We start from the raw sequence: 25,409 nt of genomic DNA, 5'->3' as shown, positions 1-25,409 counted from the left end.
TTATAAAGCTGTTTGTTGCCACTAGACAAATTTATTCGCGCGAATCGCATGCGTATTAATTTTGTCATCCACTTTTTGTGACGTGGAAAAATGCGCAACCAATCATGACTCAAGAATGTTCGATTCGCGCGAATATTATCGGTAATAGAAAACTGGCTTTACGCAAATAGAGCGTTTGCTAAACGTAGTTAGTAAGTACTTTTCTGTACTAATTAAAATTTATTTACTTATCATTGGATCAATAAATGTTTCCTCTTGAAATAAACTTTGTATTGTCTAAAGCAAGTGTAATACAACAATTATGAATATTAACTCATTGTCGAGATAATCACACAAAAGTTATTAAGACAATAAAACTGTCGCCTGTGATAATTCACACTCGCTAATTGTGATATTATCTAGTTTTGATGGCGATTGAAACATTCGAGGTGATAACGAATTGTGTGGTTGGCGTATCGTTATTACACGGGTGGTGTGCGTCAGACCTAGCTTAGGTAATAATATTCTGAACAAAGATCTCATTCAATGATATAAAGCTCTGCCTACACTATCAAAAGTTTTACAAAAAAAATATGGTACAGTAGTGATATACTTAAATATTTCATTTTATTTCACTTTCTTAATAATTTATATAAAATGGAGGAGTCTAAATGAAAGCATATAAATAATATTACAAAATCAGGAAGATATTTTTCATAACTAATATGTTTTCTTTAACACATTATTTTAAGTTTTAAACACAAAAAAAATATTGTAGTGATATGACATCCATATATGGGCACATCACATTTTTTTGTCACATAAAGTTTGATAGTGTAGACAGAGTTTTATACTGAATAATTGCCCAGTTTCATTCAAGATAAAACTGTCAAGCTAAAGGCGGAAAGCGGAGACAAAGTAATATTACGTAATAAATACCAGACACAAAAAAACAGTTATAATAATTATATTTAAAAACATTTTTTCTTTTATAATACACAAAAACAATTTATTTATACAATATAAATATGTTTAATTTTATAATACAAAAAAAAATATGATTGAGTAAAGATTGAGTTAAGTATCGGACTTGGATGTTGGAATGTAGCGGCCTATCGTCTCATCCGTTCTATTCTCAAGATCTGTGATGTGATGGTTAAGTAACTTCTCCAAGTCGTTTGTGTGTTTCTTGTTTTCTGCAACAAAACTGCTTGTTACAGAAACTCTTGAGTTTGGACGCTAACAAAATTGAAAACAAATCAAAGTTATTACAATTTAGTCATTTTATCATTCAAATACTCACTTTAAATACTACAATATAATACTTACTGATAATTAAAATGTACAATATTTACCTTATTACAGTATAATACTTACTGATGAGTACAAATTATGATATTTACCTCATATTGAAAAGAATCAGATTGTGAAATAAGTTCTGGAAAGCTGAGTAACTCCTGCGATATATTTGGATTCTGGAAGAATTTGTTACGACTTGGCGACCGGACGTAAGAAGGTGATGCAGTTACTGTTCCAGAAACTGGGCCTGTAAAAACAATGATTATTGACTGAATGTAGAGTGCCTTGCCTATCATTACCAGGGTGGTAAGTTCAATTTAATTCCTGTTCAATGCCAGAATATGCATAAAATGTATTACACTATCAAACTTTATGTGACAAAAAATGTGATGTGCCCATATATGGACATGATGATGTCATGTCACTACCATATTTAAGCATATCACTACCATATTTGGGCACATCACACTTTTTTGTCAAACTAGTTTGATAGTGTAGACAGAGCTTTACATACGTTGTAAATGAATGGAATGCCCCGATTGACCTTTGACATTATGCAACTCTCCTTCGTATTGGTTGACAGTTTCGCTCAACCTGTTTTTCAATTCCTGGATTTCTATACGATGTTCAAGATTTAAAGCTTCAATCTTCCTAATAAGGACAACGAGAGAAAAACAATGAAAAATTGAGGTTATGAAGCTGGTGTTCAATTTATAATGTTCAGCACAAAATTTATGAAAAAAAAAGTAAAAAGTAACTAAATAATATATTTTTTGGGATATATTAAGTGATTATATGAAAGAAGAACTGTATCACTACCATAGTTGGGCACAAATGATAGTGTAGACAGAGCTTTAATTATTATTTAATTATAATAATAATGGCATACCTTTCTTCTTCCTCCTTCATGTCAGCGATGACTAAATCAGATTCCATTTTTTGGCTGCTTAGCCTTTCTTGCAGATTGCGTTTTGCTGATTCCACTTGGTGACGTAATGTGTTTAGGTGCTGTCTTAAAAGACTGTTCTCCTTCTGTGTGTTGACAGGAAAGTACATTTAATACATAAATACATGAGGACTTTTAGTTAAGTCATACTTTAAACTTAAGTCGTTGGTGTCTTTAATTTAAGTCTTTAGAGTATAGAGTTAGAGGGAAAATAGCAAAAGGCTTCCTACTTTGTAGGAGTTTCATCAGATAATCTCTATTGTTTTGACAACTCTTGAACATGACCACAGGTTGATTTTGCCATTTTCAACCCTACTAACTGTATGTGAATAAGCAACTTTGTTTTTATCTATCTTACCTGTAATTCACTAACACCATCCTCTGATTTTGAATTACAATCAGTAATTTGATTTTGTAATAAAGATATCTTATTCTTTAAGTAAGCGACCGTCTTATCTCTTTCATGGAGGTTAGTTGTAAGTGAAGTGACCTCTTTCTTCATTCCTTCTAACGTTGATTGAAAGAAATCCTCCTGACTTGCACATTTTTCAGAAAGCTGTTAAGACAAAAACAAAGAATACAGTTCATTACAACTACTGATATGTGAAATAAAAATAAAATAAATAACTAACCTTGTTTGTACATTTACATCTGGTTTTGGTTATTCATGAATTAGGCAGAATTCAAGTTCAAAAAACATTTATTTGTTCAATAATGGCATATTTTTAACAGAATAATATATAGGTGTGTACATTTTAAAAATAAAACATGGTAATAAGCCATCATTTGGGGTCTTCTCTAGAAGAAATCAAGTTTCTTGTCTCGAGAAAGACCCCAGAAACAATACACATACATATAAACTAATAAAATTTACTAATAAAAATAATAAATAAAAACAAAAACGATGAAATAAAATTAGATACTTTCAGTGTACTACAATCATAATAGTATTAAGATTAGTATAAAGAATTAAGATATTTTTTAAAATTTTTACGAAAAGTATAAAGAGATTTAAAATGCTTTAGTTTGTCATCGAGATCATTCCAGATTCGCGGTCAATCTGTTTAATGACATATTTGTCATTTATTCTGAAGAAGCTGTCTGAGCAGAATAGCCAAACTGTCAAGCAGGTTAGTTTTGCTAATTTTTGTTTTTGTTTTCGGAAAGAATTACTAACTAACCTTGTTGTATTTGTCGTTCAGCTCTTTCAGCTCGACTCCTTCAAGATGGCTCAACTCATCAATCTTATTTACCAGTTCCAGATTGAGATGAGCACATTTCCTGCTTGCATCATCAACACTAAAACACAAACAGAATGTAGTTTAAAATCAAGGTATCTGTCCTCGGTGATACCTAATGTGTTCTTTCCAAGTTTCACTAACCTACGTTGAAGTCGCAGCACCTCGTCTCGTAGACCTTTTTCATTTTGTCGTAACTGTTCATTCTCTCTTTCTTTATCTGCCATCTGACTTGCATGCTGACCTTGTTCCACTGATTGGTTGATTTTATTCTGCGACTTCAACGTCCTAAAAACAATATCAATGTAGAAAATACTGGCAAATAGAATTTATACAATGATAACCTTTAAAATTTTTTACATTTTTTGTTGTTGAATATGCCATTTTAATAATAATAGTTATTCACTTTGACAATTGGAAAATTGGATTGGGGAAAAAAATTATTTATCTGAAAAAAATGTAATTTAAAGCAAAAAACAGTCAAATTGGCTGCCAGCCAATGTTTGGTTGGTTTTATAAGTGAAAACATTATTTTTCTGGGTTTGTTTTCTACGAAAATGAAAAACTTTTAACTTTGTTAAACTACAAAATGGCTTATTCAAAGTCTGATTTTATTAATCTTCATTTTTCATGTTTTTGGCGGACAATACATCTTTCTTAAATTGAAAATCATTGGGCAGTCCTAGAGTACTTAGAGTTTAATCCACAATGGCCATAAAATTAAATTCATGCTGGATGTTATAATAGACCTAAGAGTATACTGTACAGTGCTTTGACAAAGTATAAATATAAGTTGATTACTAACTGTATAATGTCCTCTTTCAATGCCAGACTCTCTTGTAATTGTGTGACATCTCTACTTTGGTGGCGTGCTTCATGTTCGCTAGCTTTCAACAGGTCATCACGAGACTGAAGTTCAACTCGTAGTTGATTTAAATCTTCCTCAAGTCGCTGAAGAAAAGTAAAATAGTACAGTAGTAGCAAAGAAATATTGAATTAATGTAACCTGGTGCTTATACAACTCTAGTCTTACATGAAATATGTTGGTTAAATAATATGTAAATGATAAATTTAAATAAATTACCTGGATATTCAAATTAGCATTCTTTATTTCCGATTTCAATCTCAAGTTGTCATCAGAAACTGTCATCCTATTGGCTATGCTGTCTTTTAGGCTGCCCTCTAGCGACATTATTCTGTTATTCCTCTCGTTCAATTTATCATGAGTGCGTTTTAATTCAGTTTCGAGGTAAGAAAGTTTGGATTTGCTACTGTAATCTTGCTGCTCACTCATGTTCCGTGTTTTGTCCAGTTGTGACCGGTAGCTGTCCGCTTGTTGCTTTCAATTTAGAATAACAATTCAATTTAATTTATTCCAGATTTTACAAAAATAAACAATAAAACACACATGCTAGACCTGGGTGCCAGCCTGCAAACATGACTACATAATCTTAATTATTATTTTTAAGTACAAATGTAAATAATATTCCCACATTGAATTTAACATCTTATTTTTTAAATTTACCTGAAGAACTTGATTTTTCTCAGCAAGAGTCTTTCTCTGTGATTCAAGACTTTCAACCTGATGTCTGTAAACTCTCCTTTGACCTTCCCAAACTTTTGACTTTTCTTCAAGTTCCTGCAATCCAGAAAAAAAAATTCAAGGAACCTTTTATGCATCAATTTTAATTTAAATGTTTATTAACTTACTTCACATGCAAGGGAGATAGATGCCTACACAAAAACTATGAAATTAATAGTAAAATAATGAGAATACTTTAATAGTTGATTCGGCATTGATTAAGTCTGATTGCAACCTGCTTGCTTCTTCTACTTTGTCATCTGTTGTCTTCTGTGCTGTAGCAGCCTGTCTACTGTGATGTTTCTGAAGTCGTTCATAGTCTCTTTGCAGAACACCAAGCTGTAAATATCGTAAAATATTATTTAATATACATTGATTTTTAAGTAGTGTATATATAGAGGCAATAATGCTTTTAAACATCACAATAGTAGTAGTATCATCCAATAGAACTGATATATTTAATTTCTTCAAGATAAAATATTTTAGATACCTGGTTTCGTAACTGACATATTTTGTTTTTTTTAAGATAAAATATTTTAGAATACCTGATTTCGTAGCTGTGATACCTGCTGATCGTACTGTTTTGTAATATTCTGCTGTGAGGTTTCTGCTAGCTGTAAATTATGTCGAAGTTGGCCAAGCTGAAAGAAAGATTGGTAAAAGCAATTAAAAATCAATGAAATGAATTGACTGAAAGAGTGCTTGCACAAGGTAAATGAGGAAAGTTTTTAAATTGGATTTTCCTCCTTTATCTCTTTCTAAATCCCCATCATAGATGGCACCTCTTTGTGTTTAATTTCCATGTGACTCCTTGAGGTATTTAACTCCTTGCTTTTGATGTCTAGTCTGGCTTCCAAAGCATGGATCTCCATCTCCCATTCTTTCTTGCGACCTGCCATCATTATGTCTATTTGTCTCATTAATTCCTGCAGCTCAGCTTCACAGGATGATAGCGGGAATCCGTCGAACAACCTGTACATAAAAAAAAAGTGAAAACTCATTATTGTAAAAATAAATTATTATTATAATATAATTGATGATTAATATTATTAGGCATGCCTTGGCCAGGGCCTTTATTTCCCCTTTAATGTAAACATTTGAAATACAGTAGTTTTCAGACGTCTTATAAATCAGGTTCCTGGATACAGTAGTAGGGTATAAAATGGGACAAAACGACCAGCTAGTAGGCTAACTAAGCCATTTGACTGGAGGCAGCCTACATTTATCTAGGCCTGCTAGCTAGAGGAGGTCAAGTTTGGGTACGGTTATATCCAAATGAAATGTACAAATACATTATATACTAATCTAATAACAAACTAATAATATTAAGAAAGATATTATTACCCAGCACGCTGGGCTTCTCTCTCGAATTCACCCATATTTTTAGTTCCAAATTACGACATATTTCTTTCGCGGGTGGTTTTTCAAATAAATTCTACATTCTTGATTAACTTTGATTCAAAATGGAACGCCGTGAGCGCCTGCAGAATCGTACATATAAAAAAATTTAATTTGCAGTAATTTTTAGAATTGTTTGTGGTAGAAAAACCTATGCTTACTATTTAATAAAGGTTTTATACCATTTAAAGCCAAAACTTTAAACAATTGTTTAATGCATGCAATTTTTAAAGTTATCTTCCCATATAAAATAAATTCTTATTTTGCGTTCCACACCATCAAATTAATGTTTACATTAGTTTCCGCTCGACCCTTATTTCCAGTAATTTTACAGTGTGGGCCTAGCCTAGGTTATGAATTCATTCTGTATATCGTTTAAATCGTTTTATATATAGTTAAATTAATCATAAAGGTAGTATACTGATATTTATTTAAATAATAATGTTAAAAATACCTTACTTACGCCAAAGAAATGGCTTTGTTAGGCAAGAAGTGGAGGCTAAAAATTGGTCTTGGTTGGTTGGTAGCTAGCTTGCGAGCCTCTCCGAGGTAGCAGGACGATTCGGCCCATTTATTTATATATTAAAAGATTTCAATTACAGTATAAACAAATTATTTTTTATTTGACATATTTTGTTTAACCTAAACTTCTGCAAAGTAAGTGAGCAAACAATAACTATGATATAATACAATTGAAATATTAATATTTTTTTTTTAGAATTTCAATAAAAATATGGTTAATGATTATTATTAATTAACCAATTAATGTCACCTGACCTTATGAAAAGTATGAAAATAAGGACAAGAAACTTTGACCATGGGACGGACAAAACTAATCAACATCACGAACAACCGAGTGCGTTGCTTGTTCTACGCCATCATCACGTTCAGTCTGATCCTTCTCGTTGTTTCGTTCCGTAGCCTTCAATCTACTACGAAGACCACCGGTGCAATGCCAATATCCGTCCATCATATAAGTAAAGGCCGTTTACGCAAAGCAAATTATTCTAGATCTATTGGTTTCATCAATGCTGAAAAGCAAAGGCGTCTGCAAAAACTATTAAGTATGCAGAAAAACAAAATTGTGGATAATCCGACAGAAAAAAATAAGTCAAGTGACCTTAATTCGGAAGTTAAAAATAATAAAACTTTTATTCCTAATAAATTGAGTAAATTGTCAATCACAAGACAAGAGACTAAAGCAATTAATCCTGTAAAAATAAAAACAAATCTAGAAAACAAACTTATTTTGAAAGAAACGTTTAACAGTACTAATGACCAAGTTTGTAAGATACCAGACTTGAAGCCTTTTAATCCTGAAATTTCACACTTATTTTATGAACCATCACCTTTAAACTGCAAAGGTCATATGAACAGTTACATAAAAGATAATAGTATTTTTATCCGGTATGATGCTTTGGTTAAAGAAAAGTATGAAGTCTGCCAGGTATCAACCATTGAAAGAGACTCGGATATTTTATCTTTTATAACGGATCCAGTGATTGTGCCAGTTGGACGCGCACATGATGGTAAAGACGTCAAACTTGCGTACAAGGTCGATTCTGATTTTATAATTGTTGGTTGCGACAATCCTGATGTTTCCGCAAATGAAAATGAGAACCAATCAGTGATGGAATACGAAATGGACATCCAAAGAACGCATGTCGACATTCACGCTTATATAAATCCGATTGATAAGGTCATGAAACATGCTCAGTCTAAACACGCATCGGAAACATCCCTCTGGTTAAACGTCATCATGTTTGGAGTTGATTCAACATCGAGATTAAACTTCATTCGTAAAATGCCAAATACTTATCGTTATTTAACTGAAACAATTGGTTCGGTGGTGCTAAAAGGTTACAACATAGTTGGAGATGCGACAAATGGAGCGGTCACTCCAATGCTGACAGGCAAGCACGAGAAAGAGCTGCCAGAAACTAGGCGGAGTTTCACTAACTCCACTTATGTTGATGTTTATCCATTCGTATGGAAGGACTTCAAGAAAGCTGGTTATGCAACCCTATTTGCAGAGGATACACCTGAAATTTCCACATACAATTGGAGATTAAAAGGATTTGATCATCGACCGACTGACCATTACATGAGGACGTTTTGGCAAGAGGTCAACATTGAAGGTCAATGTCTCGGACCAAAGCCAGTCCATAAGGTCTTACTTGATTATCTACAGGACTTCATGTTTGATTATAGAAAGATTCCACACTTTGGTTTTATGTTGTACACCGGTCTTACACACGCTGATATTAACAAATTGTCCCTAATGGACGATGCGTTGGTCACATTCTTAAAAAAAGTACATTCTGATGGTTTGCTTAATAATACGCTACTCGCTATTTTCAGTGATCACGGAGCGCGATATACGAAGATAAGATCGACGCTTCAAGGAAAGCTAGAAGAAAGACTTCCTTTTATGTCTGTTTATGTCCCAGAATGGATACGCATAAAACACCCTTCTATTTATAAGAATCTGCAATTAAATTCAAATCGGTTAACTACGCCGTTTGACATTCACGAAACTCTTAAAAGAGTTCTTAATTATAATTCTGTTGGAAATAAAAATCAGCGAGGGTTGAACCTATTTAATGAAATACCAATTACAAGGAGCTGTTCAAATGCGGGCGTGGCACCTCACTGGTGTGCATGCCTCAAGTGGGAAATGGTTCCAGATGGAAATCAACTTGAGGTAATAATATACAATACCCATAAAGTTCAGGGTGTATGTGTGGATAAATTAAAAGTATAGGGTCTATAGATAAACAGGCACATAGAATTATTTTTAAAAATTAGGTGCTGATAGATGCATTTCACCTCCCACACCCTCCCTTCTCTTTTAAGTCCTCCCCGATGATGTTATGTGATGTAATTTGTACTCATTGACATGTATTATAATGAATAATAATATGACATAAATTATTTTGATCAGATAAATACAATAGCAGAAGTTGTCATAGAAGAGCTGAATCGTTTGGTGGCGCCCTTCATTGAACACTGCGCTCACATTGTTCTGAAAAGTGTAAAGTTTGCTCAGAGAATGATTCCAAATTCAGAGGTAAACATTAGAACCTTCAGTAATACTAAACAACAATTATTTATGATGAACCACAATGGCTATGCAGCTGTTGAGTCTAAAAGTCATTCTGTGCCAATGTGGCAACTACAGTATTAGAATATTCATTTCTAATTACTACTGATTCTAAGTAAATTTAAGCCTTCATATCAGAAATAACAATCTTATTTCTCTATTCAAATTTGTCTTCTTTTTTTTTTGTGTCAAAATCGTAGATTCTAAAGTTTGATAAGACAGTAGATTTTGACCAGAGAGAACCAGGATTTTTGAAAGAAGCCAACGTTGACGTCCATGAAATGTCGCTTCTCTACCAAGTTACCGTGGAAACAGCTCCTGGGCCAGGTTTATTTGAGGCGACTATAAAAATGTCTCATGACGAGAAGAATGTCACCCGATACGAAATAACTGAGGAAATTAGTCGAATAAATCTGTATGGTGACCAGCCTAAATGTATTGTCAATAAGTACCCAAAAGTTGCTAAATACTGCTATTGTAAAAATCAACTAAACTCAGGTAGAGATCAATAGGTTACTGAAATCATAGCAAAGTTAATTTAAAATTAAGTATTTTTAATCACTTTTAGTTATTTAATTTATGTTAAATACAAATTGAATTGTTGCTGTTAAGGTAGTAGTTAGTATTCGAGTTTAAATTTTACTGTCTTGTAAAAGTTGCCTTTCTGTAGTATTATAGAGGGCGCTAGACTGAATTTAGTACAGTACTTCCAAAAATAGTACTGCGTACCGTACCTTTATGTAGATTAGGCCTATAGCAATTTTCTTAATTATGGGCATTTTTATGAAATCAAAATTAATGATTGATTTTAAATATATTTTATCTATTTATGTAAAGTTTATAAAGACATTTTATATAATGAATAATTTTTTAAAATTATGTGCCAAATACAGATAATAGGCAACGTAAGACAAAAATGAAAGACCTTGAATATATTATAGTTTAGTTTCAGTCGTCGATTCTATTTATGACGATATTTCAATGGACATTTTAGTCTACCGCCGATTGATAAAAAGTTGATTTATTATTTTCGGAGCTGAAAGCTCAAGTGCTAGGTTTTATACTCGGTAATTCAATATGTATGATTTTAAATCACAACAGTAATTTATTTTCTATTTTGATGTTCATGAAATGAGACAACATTGACAGTGTATTTAAATTAAAACTTTAATTATATTTAATCAATCGTTGTAATCTGTTAATTATACATTTTTTTTATATAAACTCTCTTCTCGATTATTTTAACCTTGGTTCCCACTAGGACGCAACGTACGTACGTAAAGCGCAACGCAAGTAATTTGACCAATCACGACGCGATGTAGCACCCGGAACTGTCGCTTGTGATTGGTCGCCTCGCTTGCGTTGCGCTTAAGACGGAGTTGCGTCCTTTGAGGAAATGTAGTACAGTATAATGTGAATCGCGCTTTATTTTGGTGTGATTTTCTTTATATCTAAAGTCAGTTTATTTACATTCAAATCATCGGTACTGTTGTTATAAACGTTTTTCCGTTCGTTTTTCTTTACGTTGCCTTTCGGTTTACACATTTCTTCCCATATTTGTTTTTGCATTCTTGGCCACATATGTTCTGGTGGTGTATAACCAACGAACCTGTGATCAACCGGTCTCTCAATCGTTACATGTGACCTTCCGCTTTTACTTCTACTCTCTTTTACTTGAAAATTAGACCTACTTTTGTGTTTGTCTGACTTTTTAGTAGACACATACGTAAATGTTTTTTCTATTGGCGGGAATGTTATCTTAGACGATGACGTCAGGTGACGTTTATCAAATTCCTTTATTGAAGAATCGTCAGTTGTATCACGTGATTTGGCAAACGCACCAAAACTTGAAACTTTGTGAACTTTTATTCGTTGATCTTCGCTGTTGACAGTAAATCTTCCCGCTCGAAGTTCTTCTTTATATTGTTCTAAACTTCTAGATATAGTGTGTTGATAAGCTGGAATAAGTTCCTTTCTTAAAGTGTTGACTTCATTCTCACAGCGCCGTTGGTTCACTCTTGCAACGAAGTACTGGTTGTACCAGATTGGTAACTCGGACGGAGTGTACGCGGACATGGATGTCTGGAATAATGAAATTGAAATCATTATTATAGTAAAATATGATTGGTATCAACCCTGTTCCAGACTAATGGTTGACTTGACCTTTCTAATGGAATTTTAAAAAAAATAAAATATGTTTGATAGGCCTATAAACCCCCGTGTCAGTCAATCGATGGTTGACCTATTTGACCTTTCTTATCTTATTACATAGTAACACAGGTATATAGACTGGTAAGACTATATTACGAGTAAATATTAATATGAGCATATGAGATAACTGTTTAATGATATCATTGAATTATTGCTTTTTCACTGATAACAGTTCAGTAGGCCTATAGCAATACAATTAACATAATGTTGAGCGATCCGTGAATATAGGAGCCTACAGTGCTCAATTACTAAAATTAGGCTCCGATCAGTTACATTTTCAGTAACACTTCCAATGACCATCACTCAACTACGAATCTCATTTAATGCGGTAGCAACTAGCACATTGCGATTGGCAAAAAAGGCAAATTAATTTCTATAAATGGTAGGGAATTTGCAAAATTCACAGCCTGAGAAAGTCCATCAACTTCCAATTTTTAATTGTTTAAGTTTTAAGTTAATGTTTAAACAAAATGTGAAGTACAAACTTACTTAAGATGTTATAGCGTCGTGCAGAACAATAATACGATTAACTCAACATCCTGTATACCATAGTGGGCCTACAACATTATCTGTGCAGCTCGTTGCGTCGAAGTCTGCAATATGTGTCCACTTTGTACCTATGCGCTCACCACCTCTCTGAAGTCAAGTGTTGGTGTAAATAGACTACATTGATACCGTAGATCAAATATGACCCCTAACAAGCTTTTTAACTTATCTTCTTCATATACATCTTTCGCATTGAACATTCCAAAAGTGCTTGGAAACAATTTGAAAATAAAAATATAAATACCAGTCAGAAAATGTGTCCATAGACTTTGTTGCTCTTGAAATAATTTTTGTTGGGTGTTCATATTCAGAAAATATGCAACCTCTTTTTCCATCTGAAATGTTCAATAGGTAATAATAGGCGAATCTTCCCCTGATTTGTATGTTTATCAAGTCACATTTCTTGATAGTATTAGGCCGACCAGTGACCAAATTAATCAACTTTTCAATTTCTAATTTAATGATTGTCGGCGGTTTGTCAGCGGTACTTTATTTCATAATTATCGTTATATATTGTCAAGATTTGTCTCTTTGTGTTTTTTCTTTAGAGTTTTCTTTAGTTTTTCTTTTCGTTTGCTTCGCTTTTCGTAATTCTTAGTATTCATTTCATCATTGGTAAAGGAATCTGTCTTGGAAGGGTTTTGATTCACCACGTGCACCTCAGTAATGTCTGGATCTATTTGTGCGCACGTATGTGCTGGAACGTTCACCACCAAATCGGGTACGACGGCAGACGAGTGCGCGCGTGTTGTTGGTGTTTGTGCTGCTGTCTGCGGAATCGTGCATGGTGGTGGTGGTGCGCAGTCCTCAAGAGGAGGGAGTTCTTTCAAACGATCTTTTTTCAACATCATGTCTTCAAATAAAAATGATGGATACTTCAAACCGTTGTCTGTGAGCTTCTTATTCCTTGATTGTATTGGGTATGATTGTACCAACCTGCCTCGTCTTGTTCTTAATTTATCTGTTCCTTTCAACGTCAATTGCTTTAAGTTTGTTCGTATTGTTTCAGCTTGTGGTTGAACTACCGATCGCCCTGCCATACGGCGCTGCATGTATCGGTTCGAAGCATAATCAAGGAACCGCTGTTCATCGGATATCAACCGATCCCGAAGCGTCTTCGCTGCGCGGAAACACTCTATCTCACGTCGTCGGACTTCGATATATTGTTGGTACCAGGGTGGTAATTTCAAGTTATTTCGTGTGCCCATTGCTACATATTTTATCTGCGATTTAAAACACAAAACAAGTGAATTAGAAAAATAATGTTATTCACAAATGCATATTCTTACTGTAATACGTAATATTATTGAACATTAAAGCAGAAGAAAGATAATTAATTTTCCTACCTGTAATCTTCAATACAAACGTAACTTTTATAGACTGTGTAGTCAAAACACAGACTGCGTTATAAACGCACTTCAGATGATATTCTTATTATTTGATAAACAAACATTATCATTGAATTCTATGAATTATATTGCGTCTAAATAAACATTCCGCAAAGGTATCAACTGTTGTCTTGACGGCCAGACATGCACTGTATACAACAAGCCTATGTGTGTTTTAATGAGACAGCTCGTCCAATAATCTTTAATCAAGTTATCGTCAATGATGGATGGATGCAATAAGTAACGATGAAATCCTTTATTAAGAATACCAATTACGGAACTGTTTCCAATCGCCATGAAATAGCTTCAATACACAGTCTTTAGTAATCTAAATTCAATCACGTACAGTAGTCCAATTATAGATTGAAATTTAAAACATGAATTACATTTCAAGGACGCTTTGGCCAATCAATACCAATCGATTATGGACAATAATGACGTCATAATCGCATTTGTACCCATTTTGTTCCTTCGAATACCAAAGATGTAATCCTTATCGTCAGTCAACAATAGCAATGATTGAAACATGTTGTAATAATCACATTGGTAATTGCTCTGACATTGGATGAAGAAAAAAACCAGTACCACATAATATACAATACAAATGATAAAACATGACGTGACATAAGCGGCTTAAGATATGTTCACACGGAGTCTAGATTCCGGATGAAATATCGTGAAAAAAAATGTAGTTAAGAGCCGTTCACACTACAATTGCTATAATTGCTCGGTCATTGGATGTAAAAAAACCCCAATTTAATACAGTACAAAAGATCAACATGTGACATAAGAGGCTTAATATATGTTCACACGGAGTCTAGATTCCAGATAAGATATCGTGAAAAAATGTGTTTAAGAGCCGTTCACATTACAAAACGTACTGATGACCTACAAAAAAATCGTAACGTTTAACATTTTCTTCAGGCATCGGAGCGAATCCGGGATCAGTGTAGGTACTTAGCCGTCCCTCGGACGGCTAAGTACCTACATAATAATACAATAAATTACATTTCACAACTTTCTATATAAACAATATATCTTTATTTTACTATTTTGTTGATGATTGAATATTTCCAGTCACTCACTTAACAAAATACAAGACATGTCTAAAGCTCTGTCATTAAACTTTATGTGATGCCCATATATGGACATGATGATGTCATAGCACTACCATATTTCAGCACATCACTACCATATTTGGGCACATCACACTTTTTTTGTCAAACTAGTTTGATGATAGTGTAGACCGAGCTTTACTCCAAGATTTTTTTACCCATATTTAAAACAATATACAATTACAACCAGAAAAGCCAGCTAAAGCTTGGTTTCCACTAGGATGCAACGCAAGTAATTTGACCAATTACGACGCAATTGGTCATCCAAACTATCACTTGTGATTGGTCAACTCCGTTTTGCGTAAGACAATTACGTGACATAATGTGAAAACGAACATTACTAATATTTTATATCAAAAGATGATGTAAGATCAAAAGGTAGTCCCAAATATTATACTACAATTTCCCTGACAATTTCAAATAAGTCTCAGTATGAGATAATTTATAGATTTATTTTTACTTTTGATGCAAACCAACATTTTATTATACAGATGTTTTGTACACCAGCACCACTGTTCCATAATGTGTTTTATCTTAAATAAATAAATAATAGTAACTGATTCAGAGTGGTATATTTCCATGTTTTTTCCATGGATTGCTAAGTTGTTTTGTGGAAAGTAAATCCAAGTCTCGGCAAAGTCGTTTCCTGGTCGTACTTGGTTCAATAATATCATCAACAAAACCTGAAAAAATAAAAACAATATGAACACCTAGTTAAGTAGTATATATTGCTTTCCAAGAACAGTACAATTTATAAAACAGAATAAAATATGAATGAAAACAAATACATAGAAATATACAAACATTAAACTTGAGAAATTAAACATGGAAAGTTGGGGATAACCCTTTAAGCCCAAACGCTTGTTTCCCTCCTCTATATTTTTCTATTCAATAGACTCAACTGCACCAGCACCACATGAACTTACCTTTAGAAGCTGCAGGGAAAGGATTTGCAAATTTCTCTATATATTCTTGTTCAGCCTCTGCAACATTATTATCCCCTCTAAAGATAATTTTAACAGCACCCTGAAAATAAAAATATTTTCAATATAAATTTGTTCATCTTCTCTTTAGCCTCATTATACAGAGTGTTATGATTTTTAGAACAACTTTTTTAGCCACGTTCATGTATGCCTTTACGTGCAAGACTTGCCTGAGCCCCCATGACTGCTACCTCAGCAGTAGGCCATGCGTAATTTATGTCCCCTCGTAAATGTTTTGAGCTCATGACGTCATAGGCTCCTCCATATGCTTTCCTGGTAATCACAGTCAGCTTGGGTACAGTAGCCTCGGCATAGGCATAGAGTAACTTGGCTCCATGACGGATTATACCACCATGTTCCTGGCTTGTACCTTATGGAACAGAAAAGTGGATACAGTAAGTTGAGCTATCATTTGCTCAAAGGTATTGTAAAGCGAAATTTAGTCAAAAATATTTGGGAACTGTATAGTATAACAATAACATTTTACTCAAAATTAAAACTTACCTGGTAAAAATCCAGGTACATCTACAAATGTGATGATGGGGATATTGAATGAATCACAAAAACGAACAAATCTTGCACCTTTCACAGATGCACTTATGTCAAGACAACCTAGAGACAAGAAACTATAGTTAGTCACTAAAATGGTTAACAGGAACAACCATAATTTCAATATGTAATATAGAAGATGTGTAAAGTTTACGCTATAGATACTCTATTACAGCTAGCTGACAACACAATACTTTGAGGCAAAATTCCAAATCATATTTGTAATTCCGCCTTGTAAATGATAATTATTCAATCCAATAATCACCTGATGCAACTTTAGGTTGATTACCCACAATGCCTACTGTTCTTCCGTTCATTCTTGCAAATCCAACTACAATATTTTTTGCGTAATCCGGCATAATCTGGAAGAACTTGCGATCGTCTACAGTCTAGAAAAAATGTTGTAAAACTACGTAAAGTTATGTTTTTCAGTAGATATTCTAATTATAAAAGAGACTTGATAATTTGGTTGGAAAAACAATTAAATGTTTATAGTCATTTTATAGGCACAACTTTTGAAGTCTACTTACTGCAAGGACAACATCCATTATGTCATATGGCTTGTTTGACTCCAACGGTACTAATGTGTTTAATACTGGTATTAAGCGATCTCTTTAAAAAATAGTAAAAAAATTAAGATATTAAATTGTGAAGAAGTAATCAAAATTTCACAAATGTGTAAAGAAAAACAACCAATCATTGAATCTAAATATCTTGAAATTAAAAATAAAAAAAGAATCCTGTGTAAACATAGCACTAATAAATAATACATTTATTGTAAGTTAATAATGCTATTTATTTGGTATTTCAAGCACAATTTTGCTGGGAACAAACTAAAGCTCTGTCTACACTATCAAACTTTATGTGACGACAACAAAATGTGATGTGCCCATACATGGACATGATGATGTCATATCACTACCATATTTGAGAACATCACACTTTTGTCAAACTAGTTTGATAATGTAGACAATCTCAATGAACTAATCTAATATATATCTAATAAATATCTTGAAATTAACGACTAATATACATTACTTACGGAGAATCATCAGATTGCTGTATAGGTGCTTCATCTTTATTACTCAGAGGTAGATAGTTAAAGAAGTCTCTTAATTGTTGTAATGCCTCTATGTCATTATCAAAAGCACCATGTGCACAACCTGTAGCAACAATCATTTAAATTTAAAACAATTTAATTTTATGAGTTAGGATGACTATAGCGAGGCATTTAATAAAAAAGCAAACTGCCTTAAAATGTAAACGTGGCATGTTTCGAAAAACTATTCTCATCATCAGAACAGTAAACAACGCCTAGAGTGCTTATATACCAATAGGACATGTTGTATGTAAATAAGTAAGTAATTAGCATATGATTGTTTGTTGCCTACGTTCCTTGTTGTTTTATTATGCTAATTACTTACTTATTTACATACAACATGTCCTATTGGTATATAAGCACTCTAGGCGTTGTTTACTGTTCTGATGATTAGAGTAGTTTCTCGAAACATGTCACGTTTACATTTTAAGGCAGTTTGCCTTTTTATTAAATGCCTCGCTATAGTCATCCTAACTCGTAAGTTTGGTGGTATTATTCATAATTTAATTTTATAATATAACAATATGCAATAATAATAATATCTAATTTAGTGTAATTTTAATATTTTTATTATACCATTTACTCAATTTTTCTTTTAAAAATATTGTAAGTAACTATTATTGTAATTTAGTTTTTTAACTGCAAGATTTATTTATAAGTGAAAAACTACCAGATTTTTTTGTATGTGCTGTGGCTCCACCTAAATCTTCAAATGTCACATCTTCATTGTTCACAGCCTTTGATAGGGAATAACAAACGTAAGATTAAAGTTTAATTACTGTACTACACATGGTTGATAATGGAAACTTTACTACTGTATATTATTATAACAAACTTCATATTGTGTTAAACTAAATTATAATGCAAAATTAAATAAAACAGTCAACATTATAAATAAAGCAAACAAAATATAATACCTTTACGACATCTGGTCCTGTTATGAATAAGTATGAGGTATCCTACAAAACATAAAAGAGAAAAGTCTAAATGTAAAAATGATGCGATAAGAGAAATATACAAATTATATTCAATCCTTTCCACCATTTTTTATGATATAAAATATTTGTCTTAATTTACCTGAACCATAAAAACAAAATCTGTTATTGCTGGCGAGTACACTGCTCCTCCTGAAATGAAAGTTTAAACAATATAATTTATTCCTACCTAAAATCGACTTATATCAATTATTATATTTGTAAAACATGTTATGGATGATAGAATATTGAGTAATTATTATATAGGAAGGGGACTAAGAAGGGATCTAGAGTTTGGGAAACAAGAAAGGATATTGTGGCCTGTTGGTTTGTAGTAATTACTATATTTTGTATATAAATATATTACCTGCACATGGGCCCATTATAAGTGAAATCTGTGGTATTACTCCAGAACTCAGCACATTTCTCTAGGGGAAAAAAAAGACACCAAACAATCAACTTTTTTTTGCTACCATACAGAATACTTATTGAGATAATCTACTAAAAGTCTCTCTCTCAACTTACTTGGAAAATATCAGCATAGCCAGCTAGTGATTCTACACCCTCTTGTATTCTTGCACCCCCTGAATCATTCAGACCAATAACAGGTGCCCCTACCATCATTGCTTGGTCCATTATTTTGCAAATCTTCTGGGCATTAGCGCTAGACAGGCTACCACCATGAACGGTAAAATCCTTTTGTAAACAAGGAACATTTTGTTATAGTTTCTAGAATGTTATTCAAAATCTTAATGGTGACTCCTTCCGATTTTATATCATGTCTGAAGCTTGAATGTTTTTCTCACCTCAACAATTTTTGTTTGTTACTTTCATTTTGTTTATTAGTTATTTAATTGATTCTTATGGAACTGTTTGTCTTATGGATGGATGGATGGGAAAGAAAAATACTCTCTTGGATTGGGTTGCACTTTACCTGGCTAAAGACAAATGCAATTCTTCCATTGATATGTCCATGCCCAGTCACAACACCATCGCCTGGAAACTGAAAAATAAACAATAAACTTTTAGATTAGTTAAAAATAGTTTAGTTTAAAATTCAACTTTTAAACTCTCTTGTAGTATGAGAACAAAATATGGAAAAATGTTGTGTTTTGTAAATTGTTATGATTGCTTTGAGCAGAAGAAATAATATGCAACGATTATTATTTCTTTGATTAATATTATTAAGGTTGTTGGATACTTGCTGTGTTTTTTGGGTCAGCCATTCCAAAGTCGGTGCACCGATGTTCCACAAATGTATCAAACTCAACGAAGCTGCCAGGGTCCATCAGCAAATTCACTCGTTCTCTCGCTGTCAGCTTACCCTGTGAAATTTAAATTACAAATTGAACACTTAATTTAAATAATAATTGTATTGTAGTGACAGCATTTCCAAACAGTGCATTTTCGATAAAAGTAAACTAGGTCTGAGTATTTATTTAGTTTTCAATTATTTATTTAATTAAAATAAAAATCTTTTTTTAGTTTTAATTACCAAGATTATTAAGTAATAAGAATAATTTATTTAAAAAATAAAAATAATCAATGCAATAATTTAAATAATCAATTGTTTGTAGCTGTCACCCCTCCCCTGCAATGTCATGCACCTTTAACTAGGCCCACACTACTAGGAGATCCCATGTACTGTCTACCACCACAACTCCCACACTCTCTTCTCGGTCTGTGCGTCCTGACTGAGAGCCTGTGAATTGAAACAGAATTCCCGTGTGGCCTACCTTTTTGTGCTGTGAATCAATTCGGTGCTGGCCTCCTCCTTCATTTGCAAGTTGCCTCTTTCTTTCGATCTTTGATTTTACATCTTGCAAAAGCTGATGACTACATGACCGTGCAGACAAATTAATGACATTTTTATTTAATAAATTTGTTTGGGTAAGAGCTCTCCGAGAAACTCTCCACATGATGGAAGCCATCTTGAAATTGTGTCCAGCCGTCAAATTAAATTAGAACTCGTGGTACTTAATGAAGCTAAAATGAAAATGTCTAAATGCAATCTGATTAATTGATTTTAATCAATTAGTTAAGTTTGAGTATGTCCAGTTTGTTAGATATTACTAAAAGCATAATAAACCATTGTTAAAAATACAATTTACGACTCTGTTAAAGACTAGTATGATGTCAACATGAACTTTTCGTAAGAGAGGGCGCTAGTCAGTGAAAAAATTAGTCCAACTTCCGGTTAGTTACGAAGACGTACTTACACGACACAGAATGCAGGGGAAAATGTCAAATTAACACAATTTACATATTTTTATGACTTCAACTATATAATAACAGTTATTGCCATGGACGCTACAAGTTTGTACATCACAACATGTCGCTATATTTTAAATGCGGACTTGAATAATGAAAATTCTGGTGGCGACCTGTATCGTTTGCTTCCGTATTTACGTCAGTCTTTGTCGTGTTGTGTTTGTACAAAACTACTGAATGGACCAATGGGACCTTCGAATCCAACATGTCAACATCACGTATGTCAAGGTTGTATTGGAGGCAAAAAGAGACTTCGACCAGCCTGTGGATGGTGTACAGATTACTCGCAATTTGTTGAAAAGAAACAGTTACGAATTCTTCTCTCATGCTATAAAAAGATGTGCGAATATATTGCAGACACGCCCATCTCTAGAAATCTTGTTGGCACAAACGGAGGAACCAGTAACGTCCTTGCGCTTCTGTACGAGGGAATGGCTATCAATGTCAATGGGTCAGAGGACTCTGGCAATGCGTCTTATTTCGACATAATCGCTCTGTTACAATCCTCAAACTCAAATTGTGTTTCAACTTTAACTCCAAAGAAAAGAGGACGAAAGAAAAAGGTGAAATTAAACTCAGAGACTGCGAATACAAATAAACAAACAGAACAGAGTTCTACAGCAGTTGTGAATGACTGTGACACTTCGCCAAAGGCACAAGAAGACGTCACAACACCAGAGAACCAATTGTCAACGTCAGATGATAAGTGCAGTAGTGAAGACGTTGATAAATCTCAACTTTCATCACCTGATAACAAACAAAACGGTTTATCATTTCGTAAAAATAAATATAAACGGCACTCGGCTCCTGCAGGGTCGCTCAAATTCATGAACAGGAAAGAACGGGGTCGTGGGAGGCGACTGAGAAACTTTCGAGGATACAGAACGAAAAGTGAATCGGCTATCACGGATAATAAAACAATGAGATCAGCTGCCATTAATTACGCCAAAACGAATAGAAACCTGCAGAAGAAATTAATCATATCTGGTCGACGGGCTAAACTATTGAGAGAAGGAAGAAAATTGGTTATTCATCAAGGTTGCCGTTGTGGGACCTGGTCACCGGGAGGGGGGACGTCAAGTACTTGCCAGGGACGTCGATGTCCGTGCTTTATGGCAGAAGCAGGATGTGATGACTGTAAATGTAGAGGCTGTAGCAACCCATTAAACATAAGTAAACCCAAAGACGACAGCTCCAAAGACAATAGTGAAATCGGTGACTCGAGTGCAAGCGGGCAAACTTGTAGTAGTCGGAGCCGTAGCAATTCACAATAGTCAGTTTCAATCAATAAAAGTGGCAATAGACAGAAGAATGTCCTGAATTATATAATGGTTAGAATTATAGTGTGTAAATGATGTATTTTTATATTATCCATTTGTTGCAAATAAAGTTCTCTTTTCCTGGTAATGATAAGTTGTTATCGAGTGTGCGGCTATGATGTTATTGATTTGAAATAGTATGCGTTTTGTATTCGTGTCCATTTAGTTTTAAGATTATATTTCAAAAAATGTTAAATGAAATATATCTCATCCTCATGTCTAGATGACTCTAAAGCTCTGTCTACACTATCAAACTTTATATGACAAAAAATGTGATGTGCCCATATACGGACACGATGTCATATAACTACCATATTTGGGCACATCACACTTATTTTTGGTCAAAATAGTTTGATAGTGTAGACAGAGCATAAGTCTTAAATCATAATCTTATGTATCCGAGTCACACACAATACAATTAATTGATGTTTATGGAATGACCGTTGTGTTTTGTATATATTGTAATATGTTTAGCGATGTAATGATGGTACTGTAACAATTAAATGTATAAAAATAACCTATTAAGCATCTTGTGTTATTTTATTGTACGAGTTTATGATACGTATTAATGCTGTAGTATACCTATTGTAGAATTTAATCTCCACATCGACCCTATCCAAGTTCTCATTACTTTCAATTAAAAGCGTTGGAATTATAAGCTCTGTCTACCCTAACAAACTAGTCAAAAGTGTGATGTGCCCAAATTTGGTGAGGATATGACATCATCATGTCCATATATGGGCACATCACATTAATTTTTTCATGAAGTTTGATAGTGTAGACAGAGCTTTAAACATTTTACCAATGATGACGCGATGGAATGCTCATTGATCGCGCAGTCCATGATTCGCCAAATTACTTGACAACGCAAGTGATTATTTTGACCAATCACAAGCGACAATTGGAACTATCGTTCTTATTATTGGTCAACTCGCTTGCTACGTCATTGTGTTGCGTTGGAACCAGCAATAGGCATTCATTAATTGATAATATCGCAATCCACAAACTGATGAAATAATACATTTTCTATAATCTCTAATTTGGATTTAACAATAGTAATAACTTAATTGGATAACATTGATATTGTCAATTAACACTCCCAAATCACTTGATTAACTTTTTTTTTTTGTCTTTTGTGGGAACAACCCACCTTTATTATTTCAACTCTTTTTTTTTACTTCTTACAAATATTAGTTGACACCATTAATAAGAATGTGTTAAAATGGTAAAAGGTTTAAATACTTAATTTATAGAAATTGTACTTGATTAACTTAACATAAAGGCAATCGTATTTCTTTATGACCTTTAACTAATCTAATCGCAAATCGAATGAAATCATTTTAAAAATGAAGTCTTAAGTCATTAAATGTGTGTGTCGTCGAGAACCGCAATTACTGAAGGCTTATTGATAAACCACCTTGTAAAATTCAATTTGGATTTAATAAAAACATTTTCAAGTGTACACGATAGATTAAATTCTTCAACAAAATATGTAAATTAAATTTAATTTAAAAACTTCGTCTAGAACTTTTTTTTTTAACAATACAGCTGTTCTATCTAGTTTCAATCTTTAATGATAATCAGATGGTTATCAATCAATATTAATCAATAATATGGTTAAATCGTGGTGCCCACTACTAGCGACTACGCAACCTATATGTATAATTGTGTTTGCCTCCCCCGCCCCACTTTGCGTATATTATACCAGTTGTGTTTTTGCGCGTCAACGTTATTTTTGTGTCATGCTTCGAGAAACACCAATTGAGACGTGAACAAGATGAAACATTAGGTTTATTTGCACATTATTTTTTTGTTAAAATTACGGAATTTTGTGTTTGTTACATAGTAAATGATCGGATTCATAACACAATTCAAATACACAGATGAAGATGAAAGATAAAAGCCAATATTGCAAACTCTTTCGGTTATTTTACCAGTAATTATCTCATAGACTACTTCAAGAAAATACGGTATCATTGAAATACTAAAAGCTCCGAGAATTATGGCGGTAGTTCTGGTCGCTTTGAAGTTTTGTGTTCTTGTCTGTCTTTGGTGATGGTTGCTTTTGTGTTCTTGTCTGTCTTTGGTGATGGTTGCTTTTGTGTTCTTGTCTGTCTTTGGTGATGGTTGCTTTTGTGTTCTTGTCTGTCTTTGGTGATGGTTGCTTTTGTGTTCTTGTCTGTCTTTGGTGATGGTTGCTTTTGTGTTCTTGTCTGTCTTTGGTGATGGTTGCTTTTGTGTTCTTGTCTGTCTTTGGTGATGGTTGCTTTTGTGTTCTTGTCTGTCTTTGGTGATGGTTGCTTTTGTGTTCTTGTCTGTCTTTGGTGATGGTTGCTTTTGTGTTCTTGTCTGTCTTTGGTGATGGTTGCTTTTGTGTTCTTGTCTGTCTTTGGTGATGGTTGCTTTTGTGTTCTTGTCTGTCTTTGGTGATGGTTGCTTTTGTGTTCTTGTCTGTCTTTGGTGATGGTTGCTTTTGTGTTCTTGTCTGTCTTTGGTGATGGTTGCTTTTGTGTTCTTGTCTGTCTTTGGTGATGGTTGCTTTTGTGTTCTTGTCTGTCTTTGGTGATGGTTGCTTTTGTGTTCTTGTCTGTCTTTGGTGATGGTTGCTTTTGTGTTCTTGTCTGTCTTTGGTGATGGTTGCTTTTGTGTTCTTGTCTGTCTTTGGTGATGGTTGCTTTTGTGTTCTTGTCTGTCTTTGGTGATGGTTGCTTTTGTGTTCTTGTCTGTCTTTGGTGATGGTTGCTTTTGTGTTCTTGTCTGTCTTTGGTGATGGTTGCTTTTGTGTTCTTGTCTGTCTTTGGTGATGGTTGCTTTTGTGTTCTTGTCTGTCTTTGGTGATGGTTGCTTTTGTGTTCTTGTCTGTCTTTGGTGATGGTTGCTTTTGTGTTCTTGTCTGTCTTTGGTGATGGTTGCTTTTGTGTTCTTGTCTGTCTTTGGTGATGGTTGCTTTTGTGTTCTTGTCTGTCTTTGGTGATGGTTGCTTTTGTGTTCTTGTCTGTCTTTGGTGATGGTTGCCAGCTGGATTGTTGCTGATACTCATTGACGTAATTTCGCGGAACACCTTTCCAGCTTCGAGGTATATTCGAGTATGGAAACCATACATAGGAAAGCAAGTCAATCCTAGAAATATCAAAATAATCGGGAAGAATTCCTCAATGGAATATTCTAGAGTCACGGATACTGCAAGTGCAATCCACACAGCCCACGAGATAACCAATGCTATTATAACCGATTTGTTGTCTATCTTTGCTGCCACGTAGAAGTAAGGATAGAAAATCGCTAAATACCTCTCGGATACCAAATATATGTGGTGGATGTAAGAGAATAAAACGTGAAACGTTGTCACATTGAATGCTAGACTTCCTAGGTAATCTTCAGTGTAGTAGAACTGGCCGGTTTGAGTCCATTT

General features: G+C 33.7%; 5 protein-coding genes across 6 annotated transcripts; 2 read left to right on the top strand and 3 right to left on the bottom strand.

Annotated features, from left to right (window-relative positions):
• Positions 1–930: 930 nt before the first annotated feature.
• LOC144842841 (centrosomal protein of 63 kDa-like) lies at positions 931–6,501 on the bottom strand. Of its 2 annotated transcripts, none has more exons than XM_078699390.1 (14): positions 6,389–6,501; positions 5,827–6,016; positions 5,590–5,685; positions 5,240–5,383; positions 4,988–5,101; positions 4,547–4,801; positions 4,268–4,413; positions 3,607–3,750; positions 3,406–3,523; positions 2,583–2,780; positions 2,168–2,310; positions 1,793–1,929; positions 1,383–1,525; positions 931–1,218 (listed from the first exon to the last, which is right to left on the bottom strand). In XM_078699390.1, the coding sequence occupies exons 1-14, from the start codon at positions 6,421–6,423 to the stop codon at positions 1,057–1,059; spliced, it is 2,025 nt and encodes a 674-aa protein (XP_078555516.1). In that variant the 5' UTR covers positions 6,424–6,501; the 3' UTR covers positions 931–1,056. The 2 variants fall into 2 exon arrangements, with proteins under 2 accessions (XP_078555516.1, XP_078555517.1); XM_078699391.1 differs by having other exon boundaries at positions 1,823–1,929.
• Positions 6,502–6,767: 266 nt separating this feature from the next.
• Positions 6,768–10,710, top strand: LOC144843838 (uncharacterized). Its single transcript, XM_078700799.1, has 4 exons — positions 6,768–6,854; positions 7,161–9,146; positions 9,387–9,512; positions 9,746–10,710. Exons 2-4 carry the CDS (start codon positions 7,260–7,262, stop codon positions 10,055–10,057), a joined length of 2,325 nt encoding a protein of 774 aa, XP_078556925.1. The 5' UTR covers positions 6,768–6,854; positions 7,161–7,259; the 3' UTR covers positions 10,058–10,710.
• An 85-nt stretch (positions 10,711–10,795) lies between these two features.
• On the bottom strand, positions 10,796–13,474 carry LOC144842981 (uncharacterized). Its single transcript, XM_078699612.1, has 2 exons — positions 12,246–13,474; positions 10,796–11,627 (listed from the first exon to the last, which is right to left on the bottom strand). Exon 2 carries the CDS (start codon positions 11,619–11,621, stop codon positions 10,971–10,973), a length of 651 nt encoding a protein of 216 aa, XP_078555738.1. The 5' UTR covers positions 11,622–11,627; positions 12,246–13,474; the 3' UTR covers positions 10,796–10,970.
• Positions 13,475–14,720: 1,246 nt separating this feature from the next.
• Positions 14,721–20,384, bottom strand: LOC144843679 (propionyl-CoA carboxylase beta chain, mitochondrial-like). Its single transcript, XM_078700567.1, has 15 exons — positions 20,147–20,384; positions 19,616–19,735; positions 19,345–19,413; positions 18,936–19,106; positions 18,778–18,838; positions 18,514–18,563; positions 18,354–18,395; positions 18,107–18,173; positions 17,380–17,500; positions 16,868–16,949; positions 16,603–16,726; positions 16,293–16,400; positions 15,959–16,158; positions 15,732–15,831; positions 14,721–15,488 (listed from the first exon to the last, which is right to left on the bottom strand). Exons 1-15 carry the CDS (start codon positions 20,339–20,341, stop codon positions 15,367–15,369), a joined length of 1,632 nt encoding a protein of 543 aa, XP_078556693.1. The 5' UTR covers positions 20,342–20,384; the 3' UTR covers positions 14,721–15,366.
• A 223-nt stretch (positions 20,385–20,607) lies between these two features.
• Positions 20,608–22,101, top strand: LOC144842091 (uncharacterized). Its single transcript, XM_078698455.1, has one exon. The coding sequence runs from the start codon at positions 20,714–20,716 to the stop codon at positions 21,953–21,955; it is 1,242 nt and encodes a 413-aa protein (XP_078554581.1). The 5' UTR covers positions 20,608–20,713; the 3' UTR covers positions 21,956–22,101.
• Positions 22,102–25,409: the final 3,308 nt, after the last annotated feature.

Source organism: Antedon bifida, chromosome 5, assembly GCF_963402885.1.
Source record: "Antedon bifida chromosome 5, ecAntBifi1.1, whole genome shotgun sequence".
NCBI lineage: Eukaryota > Metazoa > Echinodermata > Crinoidea > Comatulida > Antedonidae > Antedon > Antedon bifida.
The sequence above is the reverse complement of the archived record's forward strand: the minus strand, read 5'-3'. Positions and strand labels throughout refer to the sequence as shown.